The sequence below is a fragment of the Papio anubis genome, chromosome 6, assembly GCF_008728515.1.
Source record: "Papio anubis isolate 15944 chromosome 6, Panubis1.0, whole genome shotgun sequence".
NCBI lineage: Eukaryota > Metazoa > Chordata > Mammalia > Primates > Cercopithecidae > Papio > Papio anubis.
This window is the reverse complement of record NC_044981.1, coordinates 54,334,349-54,350,580: the sequence shown is the minus strand read 5'-3', so window position 1 is coordinate 54,350,580 and position 16,232 is coordinate 54,334,349. Positions and strand designations below refer to the sequence as shown.

The window sequence follows — 16,232 nt, the reverse complement described above, 5'->3', positions numbered from 1 at the left end:
CAGGTCAGAGAGTCAGAAAGGAAAGATGCACTGCGGGAAACAAGGACAAAACAGAACCTGTGAAGATAATCTGGAACCCATGAGGACAAGGTGGAACCTACCTCCAGGTCTCCAATTTCAATAATGCAGTTGACTTTCTAGCCACCAAGGCCTTCCTTTTAGAAGTGGATGCCTTGCCCTAGATTCAGAGGAACTAAATAAGGAATATTAGTGGAATCTGAAGGAGCTGTACACCCAACACCAATAAGATGAACCAGCAGATCTCCACAGTATGTCTAAGTTGCAGTAACACTTGCACACGGTAGTCTTCTAAGTATAAATATGGCTATTGCTTCACTGCCACCTTCTAAATGTTACCCAAATTTCCTTTGTAGCCAAACCTAATCCCAAACCATACACTGTAGTTCCAGCTTAGTTGAATTTATATAATATAAAACCACCACGGAGTGTGAAAATATATTAAATTGAAAAAGTGAATAAATGAATTAATAGATAGATGGATTTGTGAAATGACAGCCAAAGTCACTTCTTAGCTGTTTCTACCCATCTTATTTTAGACTTGGCTCAGATCAATCTTTTAGTGGTCCAGTCCATATATCAATGCTTTTCTTCAAGATAAGGAAAGCAAGTGAGTTATGGTTTGGGAGTAAAGGGAGCTAATATTTTGTAAGAGAAAGTGTTCTGAAAGTGGAAAACCAAGTTCTGGTTCCCCTGTTGGCTAAGTGAACATGGAAAATTATTTGATTTCTCTTTAAATTTCTTTTTTTTTTTTTTTTTTTGAGACGGAGTCTCGCTGTGCTCCCAGGCTGGAGTGCAGTGGCGTGATCTCGGCTCACTGCAAGCTCCGCCTCCCGGGTTCACGCCATTCTCCCGCCTCAGCCTCCCAGGTAGCTGAGACTACAGGCGCCCGCCACCACGCCCGGCTAGTTTTTTGTATTTTTAGTAGAGACGGGGTTTCACCATGTTAGCCAGGATAGTCTCGATCTCCTGACCTCGTGATCCACCCGCCTCGGCCTCCCAAAGTGCTGGGATTACAGGCGTGAGCCACCGCGCCCGACCCTCTTTAAATTTCATTATGAAAAAATAGTTTGGCTAAGTAATTTCTATCTTACTCAGTTCTAATATTCTGTGATTTATTTTGGTTACTTTCAGAGTTAAAATCCCAGATGCACTGATTTCACATCAAACATTCTTGGTCAATTTTTTTTTCTGTGCTCCATTTATTCAGCTGACTAGAAAATAGAGGACGTTAACATTTCCAATACTATATGCCTGGTGTGCTACTAGGCCTGTTCACATCCCTTCTATGTCTAATTATAAGGAGAACACATTATCATGATATGACGATATAAAATGATATTCCCTTTACTCAAGTAAAATCAAACAAATTATAGGAAGAAGTAGAATGTTTATACACTTGAATTTTTGTGTAAACATAGGTAGATAATGAATACGCTTAGACAAGACTATAATAGTTTAATATTTTGCATACATATTTTAATTCACGTTATATGAAATTATTAATATAGTATTCCTTGTTTCAGTCTCAAAACATATATGATGACTTTTTCTTCAAACTTGTCTCATGCATCTTCGACATTATGTCTTTATCACTAGAATCATATTTTTAATCATATATCACAGTGTCAATAAGTATGTCATCTACAGCTTCATCTATGTTGTTTGAAAAGTAGAATTTTTTGTGTATTTGTATATGATAATGTCATTGGAAATACTATGCTATCAAAAGTGCAGGAATCCACAGGGTGTGTGTGTGTGTGTGTGTGTGTGTGTGTGTGTTGTTCTTTGCTTTTTAGCATTTATTTAACTGGATAAATGTTACATCCACAATGCAGTCTCTGACTCTATTCTTATGTAAGGAAAGGGTACTTTGCTTTGTAAAGTGCTTTCTAAAGTGCTTTTTAAAAAGGTGAAGTTTCACTGTGGGGAGGTGTGTGCTAACCTACCCCAAAGTCCCAGGAATCTGACAGGCTGAAGAGAGAGGCTGACAAAACCAGTTTCCTTGGAAGAAATATTTAATAGGGACTTAGAAACAGAAGCCATGTCTGTGTCTTGGGCAGCAGCAAGTTGAGATGGTGGATTCCCACACCATTACCCCCAGAACTTGGGCTTATATATCACAGGGGAGAAGGGATGGTTCAGAAGTGAACTGTAGGACAATTGAAGCATGATATCATAAAGGTTGTTTGACCTAAAGGCAGAATTTGTGGTAAGTACCTGCTCTTACACAAGGAAAATAGATAAACAGAAAATATTAGAAGCCTTCCCAGAACAGAAGTTAATCAGAAGCCAATAGAGTGGATTAACTTTCAAGATGGAGTTGCTTTGGCCTCCACAGGTAAACTTGTAAAGACAGTCAATAGTTGAATTTTTGAAACAACACTCCCAGAAATACTTTCTAATTTTTTTATGCCTTTTTTTACCTCCTCCGTCTCCTTTTCTCCTCCTTCTGTTCCTCTCTTTTTCTTCTCCCTCCTTCTTGTAAATACCAAATTAACACTGATTGAGGTCATTTGAAGGTAATGTGCTTCCCTAAATAATACTTTCTCAAACCTCACAGGTCAAAATGCAGCAATTTAGAGACATTTGTATTATGGCAGACCCTATAAAAGATTGCAGATTTAAGTGTAAAAGATTTAACATTATGGCAGACCCTATAAAAGATTGCAGATTTAAGTATAATTTACCTCTTAACCAGATAGATATTCAAAGTATTGGACTTTGTCTTGATTAAACCTTTTCAGGCAGGGATTATCATACCATTTTTAATATACAGGGAAACTGAGGCTGAGGAATTCCTTAATTGTTCAAGATCTGTCTGATCTCCAAATCTTTATAGCACTACATTGATATTGATAAAAAGATGATAAATATTAATATTTCTTAGCCACATAGCTTCAATTTTCTCATTCCACCAATTAGCATTTTCAGTTGAGTTATGCTAATGATAGTAACTTAAATTCTGCTGAATTTTGGTTCCTGCTGCTTAGTCTTTAGTGTAGTGTCCTTCCGGTATTTTAAGATTCTCAAGGTATGTTTGCAAAACTCTTTCTTCTTTCACTAAAATAAAAGGCACTCATGCAAGTAAATATACATAAACACACCAATAGCCCATGTTTAACTAGACATGTTTAAACTTCTGGTCATGATGAGTCAGACCTGCTCAAATGTATTTGTATTGACTATAAATGTATGTATATATTATACATTATTCACTTTTGAGTAGCTAAACTTAATATTCCTAAATATTTCATATCTGATAAGTTTATCTGATACTACAAATCTAACTTTATCTGTTAAACATGACTTTGTGTTTAACAATGACATGACTTTATTAACTATATAGGAAGTTATTATACTGATCTATATCATTCTCAAGATGAACGATGAAATTTTACCTGAAAAAGAAAAATGCAAATTTTAGTCATGATGATTTCTATTAATATAAATTTACTTTCACATATTTGTTTTTGAAAACCTCTCAATCTTGGTAAGTGCTATGTTGTCAATACAGACAGACTGTTCACCTCCAGGAATATTTACATCCCTGCCTTAAAACCCACTTTATTAGTGTTATGTATTAGTATTAGTGTTATGGGTTGAATTGTGCCCTCTCCCCCATATGCTGAAATCCTAGCCTCCAGTAACTCAGCATGTGACCTTATTTGGACATAGGGTCTTTGCAAAGGCAGTGGACCTAAAGTGAGGTCAGTAGAATGAATCCTAACCCAATATGACTGGTGTCCTTATGAAAAGAGGAAATTTAGACACAAAGACATGCATAGGAGGAAAGATGATGAGAAGGGATACAATCAAGGGATACAAGGGATGATGAGAAGACAACAATCTATGAGCCAAGGAGAGAGCCTGGAATAGATCTTTTCCTCCGGTTTCAGAAAGAACCGACCCTGCTGACACCTTGATTTTGGAATTCTAGCCTCCAGAAATGGGAGAAAATCAATTGCAAACTCTAGCCTGGTATTTTGTTATAACAGCCTTAGAAAACAATCACAAACACCATTCTGAAATATTTGCTTATGTACATTCATGTAAATGGGCTTTTTCTTTGCTACAATGTAGGCTTTAATTTTAAGTATTGTAACTGCACCTTAAAGGATTTATGGAATTATTTTTGCTACAAATAAATATGTTTTTTCTATATACATGTATTCTGTCTATTGTACTGTTCTTAAATGCATTACTATTTAAAATGTTCTTTTATTGGATATTGTAAGAAGCTCTTTAAAAAAGTCAAGTAAAACTGGTGAGGCAGGCAACTTTAACAAGTTTATTTTATACTGTTCATGGGAAATACTTAGGATATTTTACTATTCCCGGCAGTATAAGTGCCATATTTTAGTGGAGAAATTTTATACTTCAAAAGAAATCCCCTCTAACATTCTACAGAATGGGGTTAGGGGGAACTTGTTTTCAAGAAACTGCTATGAAAGGGGCTGTATGAGTAAAAATTACAGAATTATTACTTCTGTGTTTATTAGTCATAGTCTTGATTCTTGTCAAGCATATTCTGTTGTCTATAGGTAATGCAGAAGAGCTTCGTATATGTAAAGGAGAAATTAAAGAAATTGTCAGTCACAAGTAAAATAGTTTTGACCATTAATAGAAAACTGCACTTATGAAATCAATTGAACTTTCATAACTTTTCAGAGGTGAACTAGAAATATGTGACTCTTTTTAGACCATACCACTTCATCTTGCTAGATTTACTTTCCAATTAATTTGCAATTTGCATCACTGAAATTTAGATATTTAGGACATACGTGATGCTTTTTCTAAATATATACATTAAAACTGGAACTGTTTCCTTCATAGACATGCTGGAAAGTTTTGGAATTTGAACATGGAGAGTTTGGGGAATTTTTTCTTTTCCTGAAGAGATAGCACAATTTAAAAATAATAGAAAATATCATTGAAATGACCACCAAAAGAAATTTGTTAATTTTGTTTCTGAAAATTTACCTCCTTGTTCTTTTTTGTTTTCAATGTTTTTATTAATATCATGCCAAGGGATGACATTATGAGCCTTGCAGAATTGATTAGGACATGTTTGCCATACTTCAAATGAAAGCAGACCTGAAATCAGTGTAGCACTCAAGTATTTCCCAAGGTACAGGGTGACTGCTCCTGTTTAAGAAGTGAACAGTGTAAATGAGTTAATTCCAAGATTAAGGTCTCAGAGATATTTACCAAATATCTCAAAACTTTAAGATAATTCTTATTTTCTTATCTGCTTATTTGGAGGATTTTTCAATTTAGGAGGAAGAGGAAGAATTTAACTGACATGCTATCACACTGGGACTATAAAGGGTTGTACACATTCTAGTGAGAACTAAAGGAATCATTTTATTGCTTTGTACGACATGCTTGTCACATATCTGCAGTATCTAAAACTGAGTCCTATATGAAAAAAGTGTTTCAGACCTTCCTTTGGTAAACACTATGACTGTAATTGTGAAAAGATGATAAAACATTAGATTATTTAGATGATTTCATTATCATATTACATTTACTTGAATTTCTCTAGATTAATAGAAAAAAAGTACAAATCTAGTTAGGAAACAAAGATGTAGTTTCTAAGATACTGACACTTTTTTTAACTTCATTTTTGTTAAAACAGTTCAATTTTAATTTTAGAGTATTTTTCTTTAAAAAGTATTATTTATTAAAAATGTATTTTCACATTTTGTAAGCCACCCTTAAAGTGACTTCTATGATGTATGTGTTTTCACATTTTGTAAGCCACCCTTAAAGTGACTTCTATGATGATACAGACAGAAAATGCAGTAAAATAGTATTTAACGTGGCTTATTATGAATAGCTCTGTTGTTTTCTATATAAATAATATGCTCTTAAATAGATTCAATACAATATCAAAGGTCATAAAATGCATAAGGGTGTTATTTCTACTCTACCTTGAGGGAGATACAGTGTTTTACAGTTAACCTATTTGAGCCTGAATTTTATCAATACAAAGGAGCTGTTGTAAAGATTAAATGTCACAAATAGATAATTTTAGCTCAGAGACTGCCTGTAGTAAGAGAATAATAAATTATTCATTATAATTCAACAAATGTTTATACATTTGTAAATATAGTGCTAAAATTAAGATTCAAAAATACAAGTATAAATGTTAATAACAGTAACACTGTGCAGATTATTCTAAAGTACATAAGTTCATATTCATAGCCATTAACTGTCCCAAGGGGACTTAAGCTTGCAGAAGATATTAACAAAAGTTCTCATAGATTGTACCATTCAACTCATGGGATTTATCCCTTAAACCAGTGGTGCACTCTGTAATCCTATCTTGGTGTTTGGTATCCATAAAATAATTATATAATAAAAATAGAAAAACTATTAGAAAACTCTTTCTAAAACAGATGATTACATTACATCCTGCCTGTGTTCCATTCATTTGAGAATTCACATTCATACAAACTGGAACAGCTACTTTCATTTGTCTGTATTCAGTTTAATCCTTTGTTTTGAGGACTACTTACAGATGGTGGTTACCAGGAACACTGATGACCAGAGATCAAATTAAGAGCACTAAGTCAGTTTATAAAGGCCAGTGAAAAGCAGGAAAATGGAAATTACTTTCAGATAGAGATTACTAATCTGTATCAGGTTTGGTTGGGAGCCTAGTAACAAAGGGTTTTGTGTCTTATTACTCATCATTTGAGTCACTTGTTCTACTTGTTCTTTAACTCGTGTTATTTTACAGACTGCTTTTGTAATGTTTTCACTTAAGTCTAGGAAATAGTGATCTTCATTTAAACCTTTAACTTTTTTTGTTGTTCTTTTTCTTTTTAGGGATGCAGATCTGTTCTTGTTAGACACAAGAAAGGCCCAAGCTTTAGATGTGGGTTGGCTTGTCTTTGATATCACTGTGACCAGCAATCATTGGGTGATTAATCCACAGAACAATTTGGGCTTACAGCTCTGTGCAGAAACAGGGGATGGTAAGCACTGAATTTTATATATTTTTTGTGAAGCTTGTTTGACACATTGAGTGTTATTGTTTTTTATGTGATGTAACCAATATATGTTTTATATTTATGATGTCCAAGACAGCACATTCCATAGCGTAGTGCAAAACTATATTAGTTAGTTAATCAATTTAGAACACATTTATCCAGTACATTTATTGTCAGGCTCTGGGGTGGGAGGTAAAGAAGATGTAGGTACTGCTACTGCTCTCCAGGGATTTTTAGTCTAGTGTTGAAGGCCTGTATATGTAAGTTAAGTAGCACTACTCTAATACAACAATACCAAAAGAAAGATATATATAAAGTGATATCGATCTTTATCTTGATTGTAGTGGTGGTTACACAACTATGTAATTTGTAAAAATTTATAGAACTGTACATCAAATAAGAATAAATATTACTATATGCAAATTGTGTCTTAAAGCTTGACTAAAACAAGGATAAACATGTATCAAAAGAGACACTAGGGAAGTAAAGGAGCTACCAATAATACGAAGTGGGAGATGGGGATGGAATGAGTCACAAAAAACTGCAGAAAAATAATACCAAGTTAGTTCCTTACCTATTGCAATGTTTGATCAAAGACTACTGCTCCAGAATTACCTGTGGAAGGGTCTGTAGGAAATCTTCACTTTTGAGAAGGTCCAGAAGTAATTCTTATGCTCACAAGTGTTTATTGGGCACCTACTATATGCTGTGCACTTGTCGAGATTCTGGAGATATAAAAGTGAGCCAATGCAGATGGCTTTATGAGACTTGCATTTGAGTGATGTACGAGTTAGTAATAACACAATAGTATTACTGAATGCATATCACAGCACACTGAGGAGTTCAATGGATCTGTGAACATAGGATGGTGACTACATTTGAGCTATAATCTGAAATACAAAGATATGATTGGGGAAGAAGTTGGGGGGCAGGCAATTCAGACACATGGAACAGAATTTGCAGACTGTGGCGATGGTGACACTGGCATATTTGCTCAGAAGACTCAGAAAGCCTAGGCCAATATATTCAGAACTTTGTTGCCCTTTGATCATGCAAAGTTCAAACACTCTCAACCCAAATCTAGCCTTGCAGGTCATTTAAAATTATATTTGTCATGATAGGAGGATAATACATAATTTAATGGTGTCCTATCTTTAAATACTTAATGTTTAATTTTAAATATTTATAAAAAACATCATGGAGATCTACATTGAGCTGTTATTCTCTACCCCAAAAATGTTATCAACAGGGACAGGGAGGATAATTTTTAAAAAGATCATTAATAAGAGAATGTATCGTATTTAAAGTTCACTGCTTCTAGTTGTCACAGAATCAGGCAAGAAAAACATTAGGCCTACAGTCTGCCTCCCTCATTTTTCCTTGCTGTGTTACACAAAAGCCTTGTTTAATAAACCATGGAGGTAAGTAAAAGTTGTGCCTGTCTTGGACCTTTTTCAAGTAGATTTGTTGCTATAAATACTGAAGACTTCATTATGGCGTTGTTTTACCTGCAGCCAGTTTCACACCTATGGGTAATACCATGGCCGATGCTGTGATTGCAAAGATTATGTATATGGAATGAAGTTCATACACAAATGGAATATATTAAAGGGTTAGTCTAGTGAATGTGTTATGGGTCTCAAATCTTGATCTAGAAAAAGAAAGTTCTTACTGAAAGTGTCATAGGCAAAGTTTCAGACCTTTCCTCTGCTGTCAAATCCAGATTTTTCCGTAGCTTTTAACTACAATGGCTGAATTTTCATAAACAATTCAAATATTCTGGATTATAGGTTAGAGTCCAATTATGCTTTAAGATTATCATTAAAGGATCCTCAGAGTTCAAGCATTATAAATGTAGACTGAGTAAAGCATAAATTTAAATAATCTTCTAAGAATTCTGAGTGTTAAGCTACTGTACATTTTTGGTCAGAAATGTGACTGGGAAATTGGCAGTGGGGAGGTAAGCCATCGTTCCTTCCCTGGTATGTGGCCCTAACAAGAAAAATGAAATTAGTGGTATGTGCTTCTCCCACTCTCCTCTTTGGAGATATGCTTGAAATGTCTAACTAAACAAGTCAAGAAATCTATGAAATATGATCAGCCTGTTTCCTTTTAATTTCCATCTTCCCTCATGCCCCATATGGATTTTCTAAAGATTCTCTTTTTTATTTTTTTTGTTACCCCCACTCTTACATTGTATTGGTTCTCTCTTTTACTGTTTCCATTATTTAATGTTGTTTTCAGTTTATCTTTTTCTCTTTGAGAACTAGTCTGTATTTTGACTTTCCCTTTCTCTCTGATTAATTTTCTCTTATATTGCACGGGTAATTTGACTTTAAATTACTAGTGTGTTAGTTTTTAGCCTAGAGTAACCTAATGTTTTACTCCTTTAAAAGGTTTCCAAATTCTATATTTAAGAGTTAGGTTTGAGATATACAGCCTTTTGTTGTTGCTTTTCTTTATCTCTCTGATATTGTCTAACTTGAAGAATTTTCAGATGGTTAAACATGCTAGGCTAGCTGGCTTTTTGCTTTTAGGCAATACTTAACACAGATTTTAACCAGAGGTGGAGCAGATAGGGCCTTGGGAAAGTAACTGATTCTCCTGGCACCTTAGTTTTATTAACTGCAACCTCATGGAGAATATACATGTGACATTTCCTTGTAAATATGAATAACCAGATGCTTCAGCTTATTACAGCTTTACTCATTACCATGGCTGGTGTTCTCAAAGTTACGTTGCTTCAGAGCAGACAGACCATCTTTTATTTTCAATAATATATTCCGAATGTTTTCTTCTAAGCAAAAGGAGTTGAAAATCATGAAAGGATGATACTCAGGATAGTCTGCTTTCAAATTCATTTGTAAACTGTTATTCATTTATCCATTTGTCCAACATACAATTATTGAGTATCTGTGCATGCAAGGCAGCAGGTTACAAATCATATCACCTAAGAGACAGATATAGGTAGCTAATTTTAGAAAGAACAAAGTGCCCTAATACTGAAAAATAGTGATACAACAAAGACACCATGGGAAAGCAGAACATACATGGCTAAAGACACCTGGGATGGAGCCAAAGGAGCTATGGTAGAGGTGGCCTTGAAACTGGGTCAGCAGTTAGGATCCTAAGAAATACAGACGAAGAGGAAGGGAAGTCATGGAAGTATGGGAAGCGATGGTGAGGACAGGATAATTCATTCCTGGATGAAGAAACAGTAAGTAGATGCACACCATGTCAAAATGGCATGGTATATTCTGGAAAAATTTAACAGTCCAGGATTGGCTAGAACAACTTTCATGTATAAAATGTAATTGCAGATGCTATTAGGCAAGTGATCTGTAAACAAATCATGTAAGAATATGAAATCTAAATTAAATGTAATATCCTCTTGTAGCTTGATGGTGAGCCATAAAAAAGAACTAAACTTATTACTTTAATCAATCACAGTAACACCACCGTGATTACAGGTTTGAATGAATGTCAGTTTCATGAGGTCATGGGACATGTATCACTCATTCGCACTTGTACTCTCAGTGCGTGGCACAAGAGTGGCAGGTCGTATGTATTGAAGATGTCTTGAATGGTAATTGTGTGAGTTCGTAATTAAAAGGCTCTTGTAGTTCATTTGCCACTGAACATGTTCCTTTTAAGAAAACATTCCAAACTGAGTTTTGGATGATTAGTAACTAAACCAGTTTAATGCAACATAGGAGCAGAATTTTGTAGAGCAAACCACTACAGAAGTTAAATAGTTTAAATCATAAGGAAAGGAAAGTCAGTAATGTGTATTATTAAATTTTGTTTAGCCTGCCCCTGTGAAAAAAAATACCAAAAAGGTCTAAATATATTTTGAGAATCAAAAGGCTGCTGAAACCAAAAGTAGCATTTTGATTCCTCAGAGAGCCTGTGGATATTATGTCAGTTTATGAAATACTCTTTTTAGAAATTTGACAAATGAACTGCAATGGATTTGGCAAGAGCGTTCAAGAATATTTTATTATTTTTTCATGCTGATAATTATCAGAGCTCCATATGTTTCAGCAAAATAATACAAACATACGAGTAAGCAAATGAAAAAAATATATTGCTGCTTCTTAATGGCAAAATTTAGAGATTCCAGACAAGATGCTATATCCAGTTTTACAAAATTGGTTTTAAAGTTCTCAAGCACTTTCTCATGGTGGTTAATAAATCTCTATGATAAAATAAATTCTATTTTTGTTTTTAATAGCAAATGAATAGACTTAAATCTGTCCTAAATTATTGTAAGATTTCCAGTTCTCTACATTATAATGATACATTAATTAACTGACATACTAGGTCTTTATTGACATTGCTAATAAATCTACAGTAATGATTTTTCCTGCACACATATGCACATAGTTTATTACACAGATAGCAATTTAGTCTAACTTTAAAGACTTGAGTTTTCCCCCCAAACACTATAATTTTCCATTGTTTGATGCTTTATATAGTTTAAGCCTTCCAAGTAGATTAATTCTTTTTTTCAAACTTGGGTTTATAGAATAATTTAGAGATGGAAAAACAAAGATAGTATTTTTGGGTTCATTAGAATGTCTTTTAAAAAGCCCTATGTTTTCAGACATTTTCAGTTTGGCAATACTCGGAATGAATTTTGCCAGTGACTTTTTTTCTTTCTATTCAAACTTGCTTATATATCAAGAAAAATTCAATCCATATGTTTCTGATTCATTTGTATTCAAGTCATCAAAATGTTGTTTTGTCAGAGAGTTGTTTAATGTCCAAGAAACATTATAAGGTTATTTTTTAGAAGTAGGACTCTAAAAGCCATTTTGAAAACAAAGTCATAGCGTAATTTTCAACCACATCAAGGTAAAACTTTAGGTTTAAAGTCAGAAAGTTTAAAGTTTCACTAAATTCTGTACCCAAATCAAGAAAAAAAGATTTCAGAGGTATTAAACTGTCAAATTATATTATAACTGATACTTAAATGTAAAATAAAGAAACTTACTGCTTACAGTAACTTAGAATTTAAAGTTTTGATATTTAATTTAAATGAGGATAAATGAACAGATAGCTACATTCTGGAAATAAACGTTTTAAAAAGAAATCATTAGGAAAACTAGATTAAAATCTGGGCTCTGACAAAATATTTACCATTTTAGCTATTGCATCAATAAAATGAGTGTGCTAGTAATTAACTTACAAGGAATGTGAAGTTGTATTAGATGATAGTAGCTGGCACGTGATAGGGCACAAATAAAGGTCTGTATGATAAATTGGACTAGAGATTGTACAGACTTTTCACTTACATTAGCTCTGGTTATCATTCCTTTAACTTGGGACTAGTTCTTTTATTGTGGAGGTTTTACAGATGATTTAAATAAATTTTAGATAAATTCACAAGTGATAGTCCACAGGAAAAAGGTCAGATTGATATATATTCTGAAACTTTGAGTTGACAGCAGAGTATATAGGCAGTAATGTTATTAAGCTCATGTTTAATAATATTGGTTGATAAAATAATTACTGGTAAGAAACTTTTAACCTGTTTCAATCTAGGGTATGAAGTCAATAGAAATGAACACTCAGACATATGTATCATGATCAATTGATGCTTATATTAGTTGGCATCAACCAATGATTGATGCTTATATTCATAGACATCACAGAATATTAAATTATTAGTACTTAATATGGTAGTTTTTTGAGACTCATTTTATTCTTAGAAAAATAACATATTTTTGGAGATTACTAATTTCATCAATGAAAATAAGGGAAACAAGCTTCTTGTAACCTAATAGGATTATATATGGGGCTAATTTATTAAAGGCTAGCCAACATTAGCATAAAAAACTCCTGTTTAAAAATGCCTCAGGACAAATTACTAGTATTTGGTTAGTAAACCTATTAGTAAGCATTAAACACTAGAATGGATTCTAACAAAGATAATTGAATTTATAAGCAGGATTTTAATGTTCGTAGAACACAAGATCAAATATATATCAGTAGTCTTTGATAAAGAGTAGAGTCCAATGGTCCCTAATACCTGTTGTGCTGATGTTTATAGCAAACCACATAAACTCTCCACCATATAAATGGTATTTCCCAGAAAATGATCAGAAAGCTGAGATTTGAGATTTTGAGATTTAAACTTTAGAAAATCAGAGATTTTCTAAAAGTACCAACAGTTTAATCCTCTTTCATTTTCGCCAATATTATTCTGCAAACTTCAAATGAAGTATTTTGTTATCAGGACAATTAACTTGAAAGTGGGTAATTTTACATTTCATTATGCAGGTTGTTGCTGTGTTCTCTCCTTTTCAACCTGTGATACTTTTGGTTGTAGTTGTTCATTCCCAGTAATTGACAACTGTTACAGCTATGTTAACAAAGAACAGGATTCATCTTTTTCTACAGCCTTGGGTTGTTTTTCATTCCTACCTGCATAGTAATTTAACATACTGATAACATTTCTTTTCCAAGTTAAAATATCCAGTAATATCTCCTAACTGTATTCTGTTAAAATAAGTTTTTCCAAAATTGCCACGTCTTTTGAATTGCAGTATATTCCTAATTAGAAACATATATTCCAGTATCTAAAGTCCACATGTGATTATATATTAAACAAAGGTATAATTTGCAACTGAATATTCTTTTATGTTTATAAAATTTAAGTGTATTTGTGTGAGAAATGCAGAGTTCTTAATATAATATCTACTTAAATTTAATAAGTCCTAGAATCTGCTATTTTTAAGTGGAAGTATCTGGCTAAGATTGTTGTGTTATTCTTCGTATCCCTAAGAGAGTTGTTTTTACCTCAGGGAAAGAACTCAAAATTAAGTCTCTGTGTTGTCAGAGGTTTAATTTATCTGTGTCAAAGGTTAGATGATCTATATGGCTGGGTAATCTGTATATCAGCTGACAGTGCTAATAAGTAGCAGAAGAAATTCCGAGATCAAGGGTGATATTTTTCTTTTTCTCCTGCTGTTTTGACTACAGTTTCTCATTATTATTTATCTAAGTTCAAAAAGTTGAATTATGTCCACTTATCTGAGGATCTTTTAAACATTCTAAGATTTGATAATATTTCCTTCTCTTATCTGAATCTTATCTTTTGAAGTAATTAAGTCATTTTTGTTCATAAAACCATATGGCTCCCCTTTTGCTGAATTTATGGTGATGACAATTGGTTTTAAATAAATAAATGAGAGAGTATCTATATCCAAGAAACTGAAAGAATCACATATCTTGCTAGAGGTTCTGAAAGGAAAAAAGAACATATACACTTATGATTTGCTCTAGATAAATATTGTTATAAATAAGTAGTTCTTTGTGTATTGTCTAATGTTTAAGGATAATTAGATATTGACTTCTGGATTAATATTTAAGAATAAATTAGGAGGACAGCAGAAGAATAGTTATCTTCCAGTACCTGAAGAAATAAAATTAATAAATAAAATTGAACTTTTACTCTACAGTCCACAAGTTAAATCAATGTGCATAAAAGGCAAACTGAGGGCTCTTTACAAAAGACAAAAAACCCTGAATAATGGAAGCCAATGGCCATAGAATTGTTCGTTTCGTGAGGAATAAGCTCTATGTGACTTGAAGAATTCACTATTTAGTTGACTTCTTGTCTAGGAATTATACTGCATAATATACATTTTTAGGTAATTTCTACAGTCACTTACAACCTTGCTGCATCATATAATGGTAAACCAATTGAAATCTTTAAGCATATATTTATACTTTAAGCATTATATTCATGTATATAAAAATACTATATGTAGAGAGGGTACAGTGAATGGAAATGCATTGTCTTAGAGGAGGCTGGTATTAAATAATTATATTCAAACCCCAACTTAAGATATTGTATAAAACCAGTGATGGAGAAACTGGTAAAGAGAAGCGAGAAAGCTAGGCGTGTTTTTCTGTGCGCATGCGTGTGTGTGTAGACATGGAATACCCAGGCATATACACAATCTCAAGTAATTGTGTTAGTGATCAAATATAAATTCATAGTTGAAAATCCATAATTATTAAAATTTCTAGATAGTTCTTCTTACAGCATTTAGCAGGATTGTATTTTCTTTTTAAGTGCCACACTAAATGTTTTAGTATCATAGCAAAACATAGAACTCAATCTAAAGTTTTCCATAACATTTTAGAGTGGCTTCTACTTCTATCAGATTTTTTTCGTGAAATTTCGAAAACATCAAAACATAAATTATCTATGGCCATGTGTTACTTTCTGAAAATCTTTTTTTTTTTTTTTTTTTTTTTTTTATAAGAAATCAAGCCTTGGAGAAATATTTAAAAGATGTGGCTAAGAGAAACAATTATGTTGATCATTTTAATCTGAATGTTTAGCAAAAGTGTCCATTGAGAATTCCTGTACATTTATGGTAAAAATGACTAGATTTCTACTGAAAATAAATATGACATAGATATCCCTTGGGGTTTGAAATCAGTATTTGTTAATTTTCCAAACCCATGTAAGCTGTGACCCATGGGTTTTCTAACTCGCGTAATGTCTTAAAGCACATTGGAAAACATAAATCTTCCCTGTATGCTTTAGTTTTTTGTCATTTGCCCACTGAACAAATGAGCAAAATCTTTGATATGTCTTTCATGGCAGGAGAAACTGAACGTAAATAATGGATCACTGTTAAATTTCTACTTGGTTCAACCAAATATCTCATTAATTCTCTTATTAGCCGTATAGCATTTTCATAAAATATACTCTATGTATTTCAAACTCATTCTTATCAACTTATTTTCTGTCTACACAGATATCCTCTTTTTTATACGCTGATTTCAGCAATACCTTTTGCCAATATCAATTTGTTCTTTTATGCTAATATTTAGTATTTTTGAATTCCACATAGTTAATCCAGGTTTAACTTTCTAGGTATATCTTTAATTCATTTTCAGTAAGAATTTAAACCATGCATTTCCTGTGATGGACAACCGAAATCAAATAAATAACATTAGTGGAAACTAACATTGCTGAGAGCTTACTCAGTGTTAAGCATTTTGCTAAGCTCTTTAAGTGAAATATCTACTTCTTCTTAACCCATTTTGTACATGAGTAAATGTAGCTTAAGAATAAATCTAAAAATGATTTGATTTCAGGGCCAGCCTCTTACAAGTTATGTTATTCTTTTATAAATTCTGAACTGAAAAATAATTGTATTGTTATAATTTCCAAATAAAACAATGTCA

General features: G+C 32.9%; 1 protein-coding gene across 2 annotated transcripts in view; it reads left to right on the top strand.

Annotated features, from left to right (window-relative positions):
• The window catches only part of BMP5 (bone morphogenetic protein 5), a 122,695-nt gene that overhangs the window by 76,918 nt on the left and 29,545 nt on the right, over positions 1-16,232 (top strand). For both annotated transcript variants that reach the window (XR_646077.4, XM_003897760.5), the window contains exon 3: positions 6,856-7,004. Coding sequence is in view for 1 of the 2 variants with exons in the window: in XM_003897760.5 (XP_003897809.1) it covers positions 6,856-7,004 (149 nt within the window). In the remaining variant the exon portion in view is untranslated. The remainder of the gene's footprint in view (positions 1-6,855; positions 7,005-16,232) is intronic.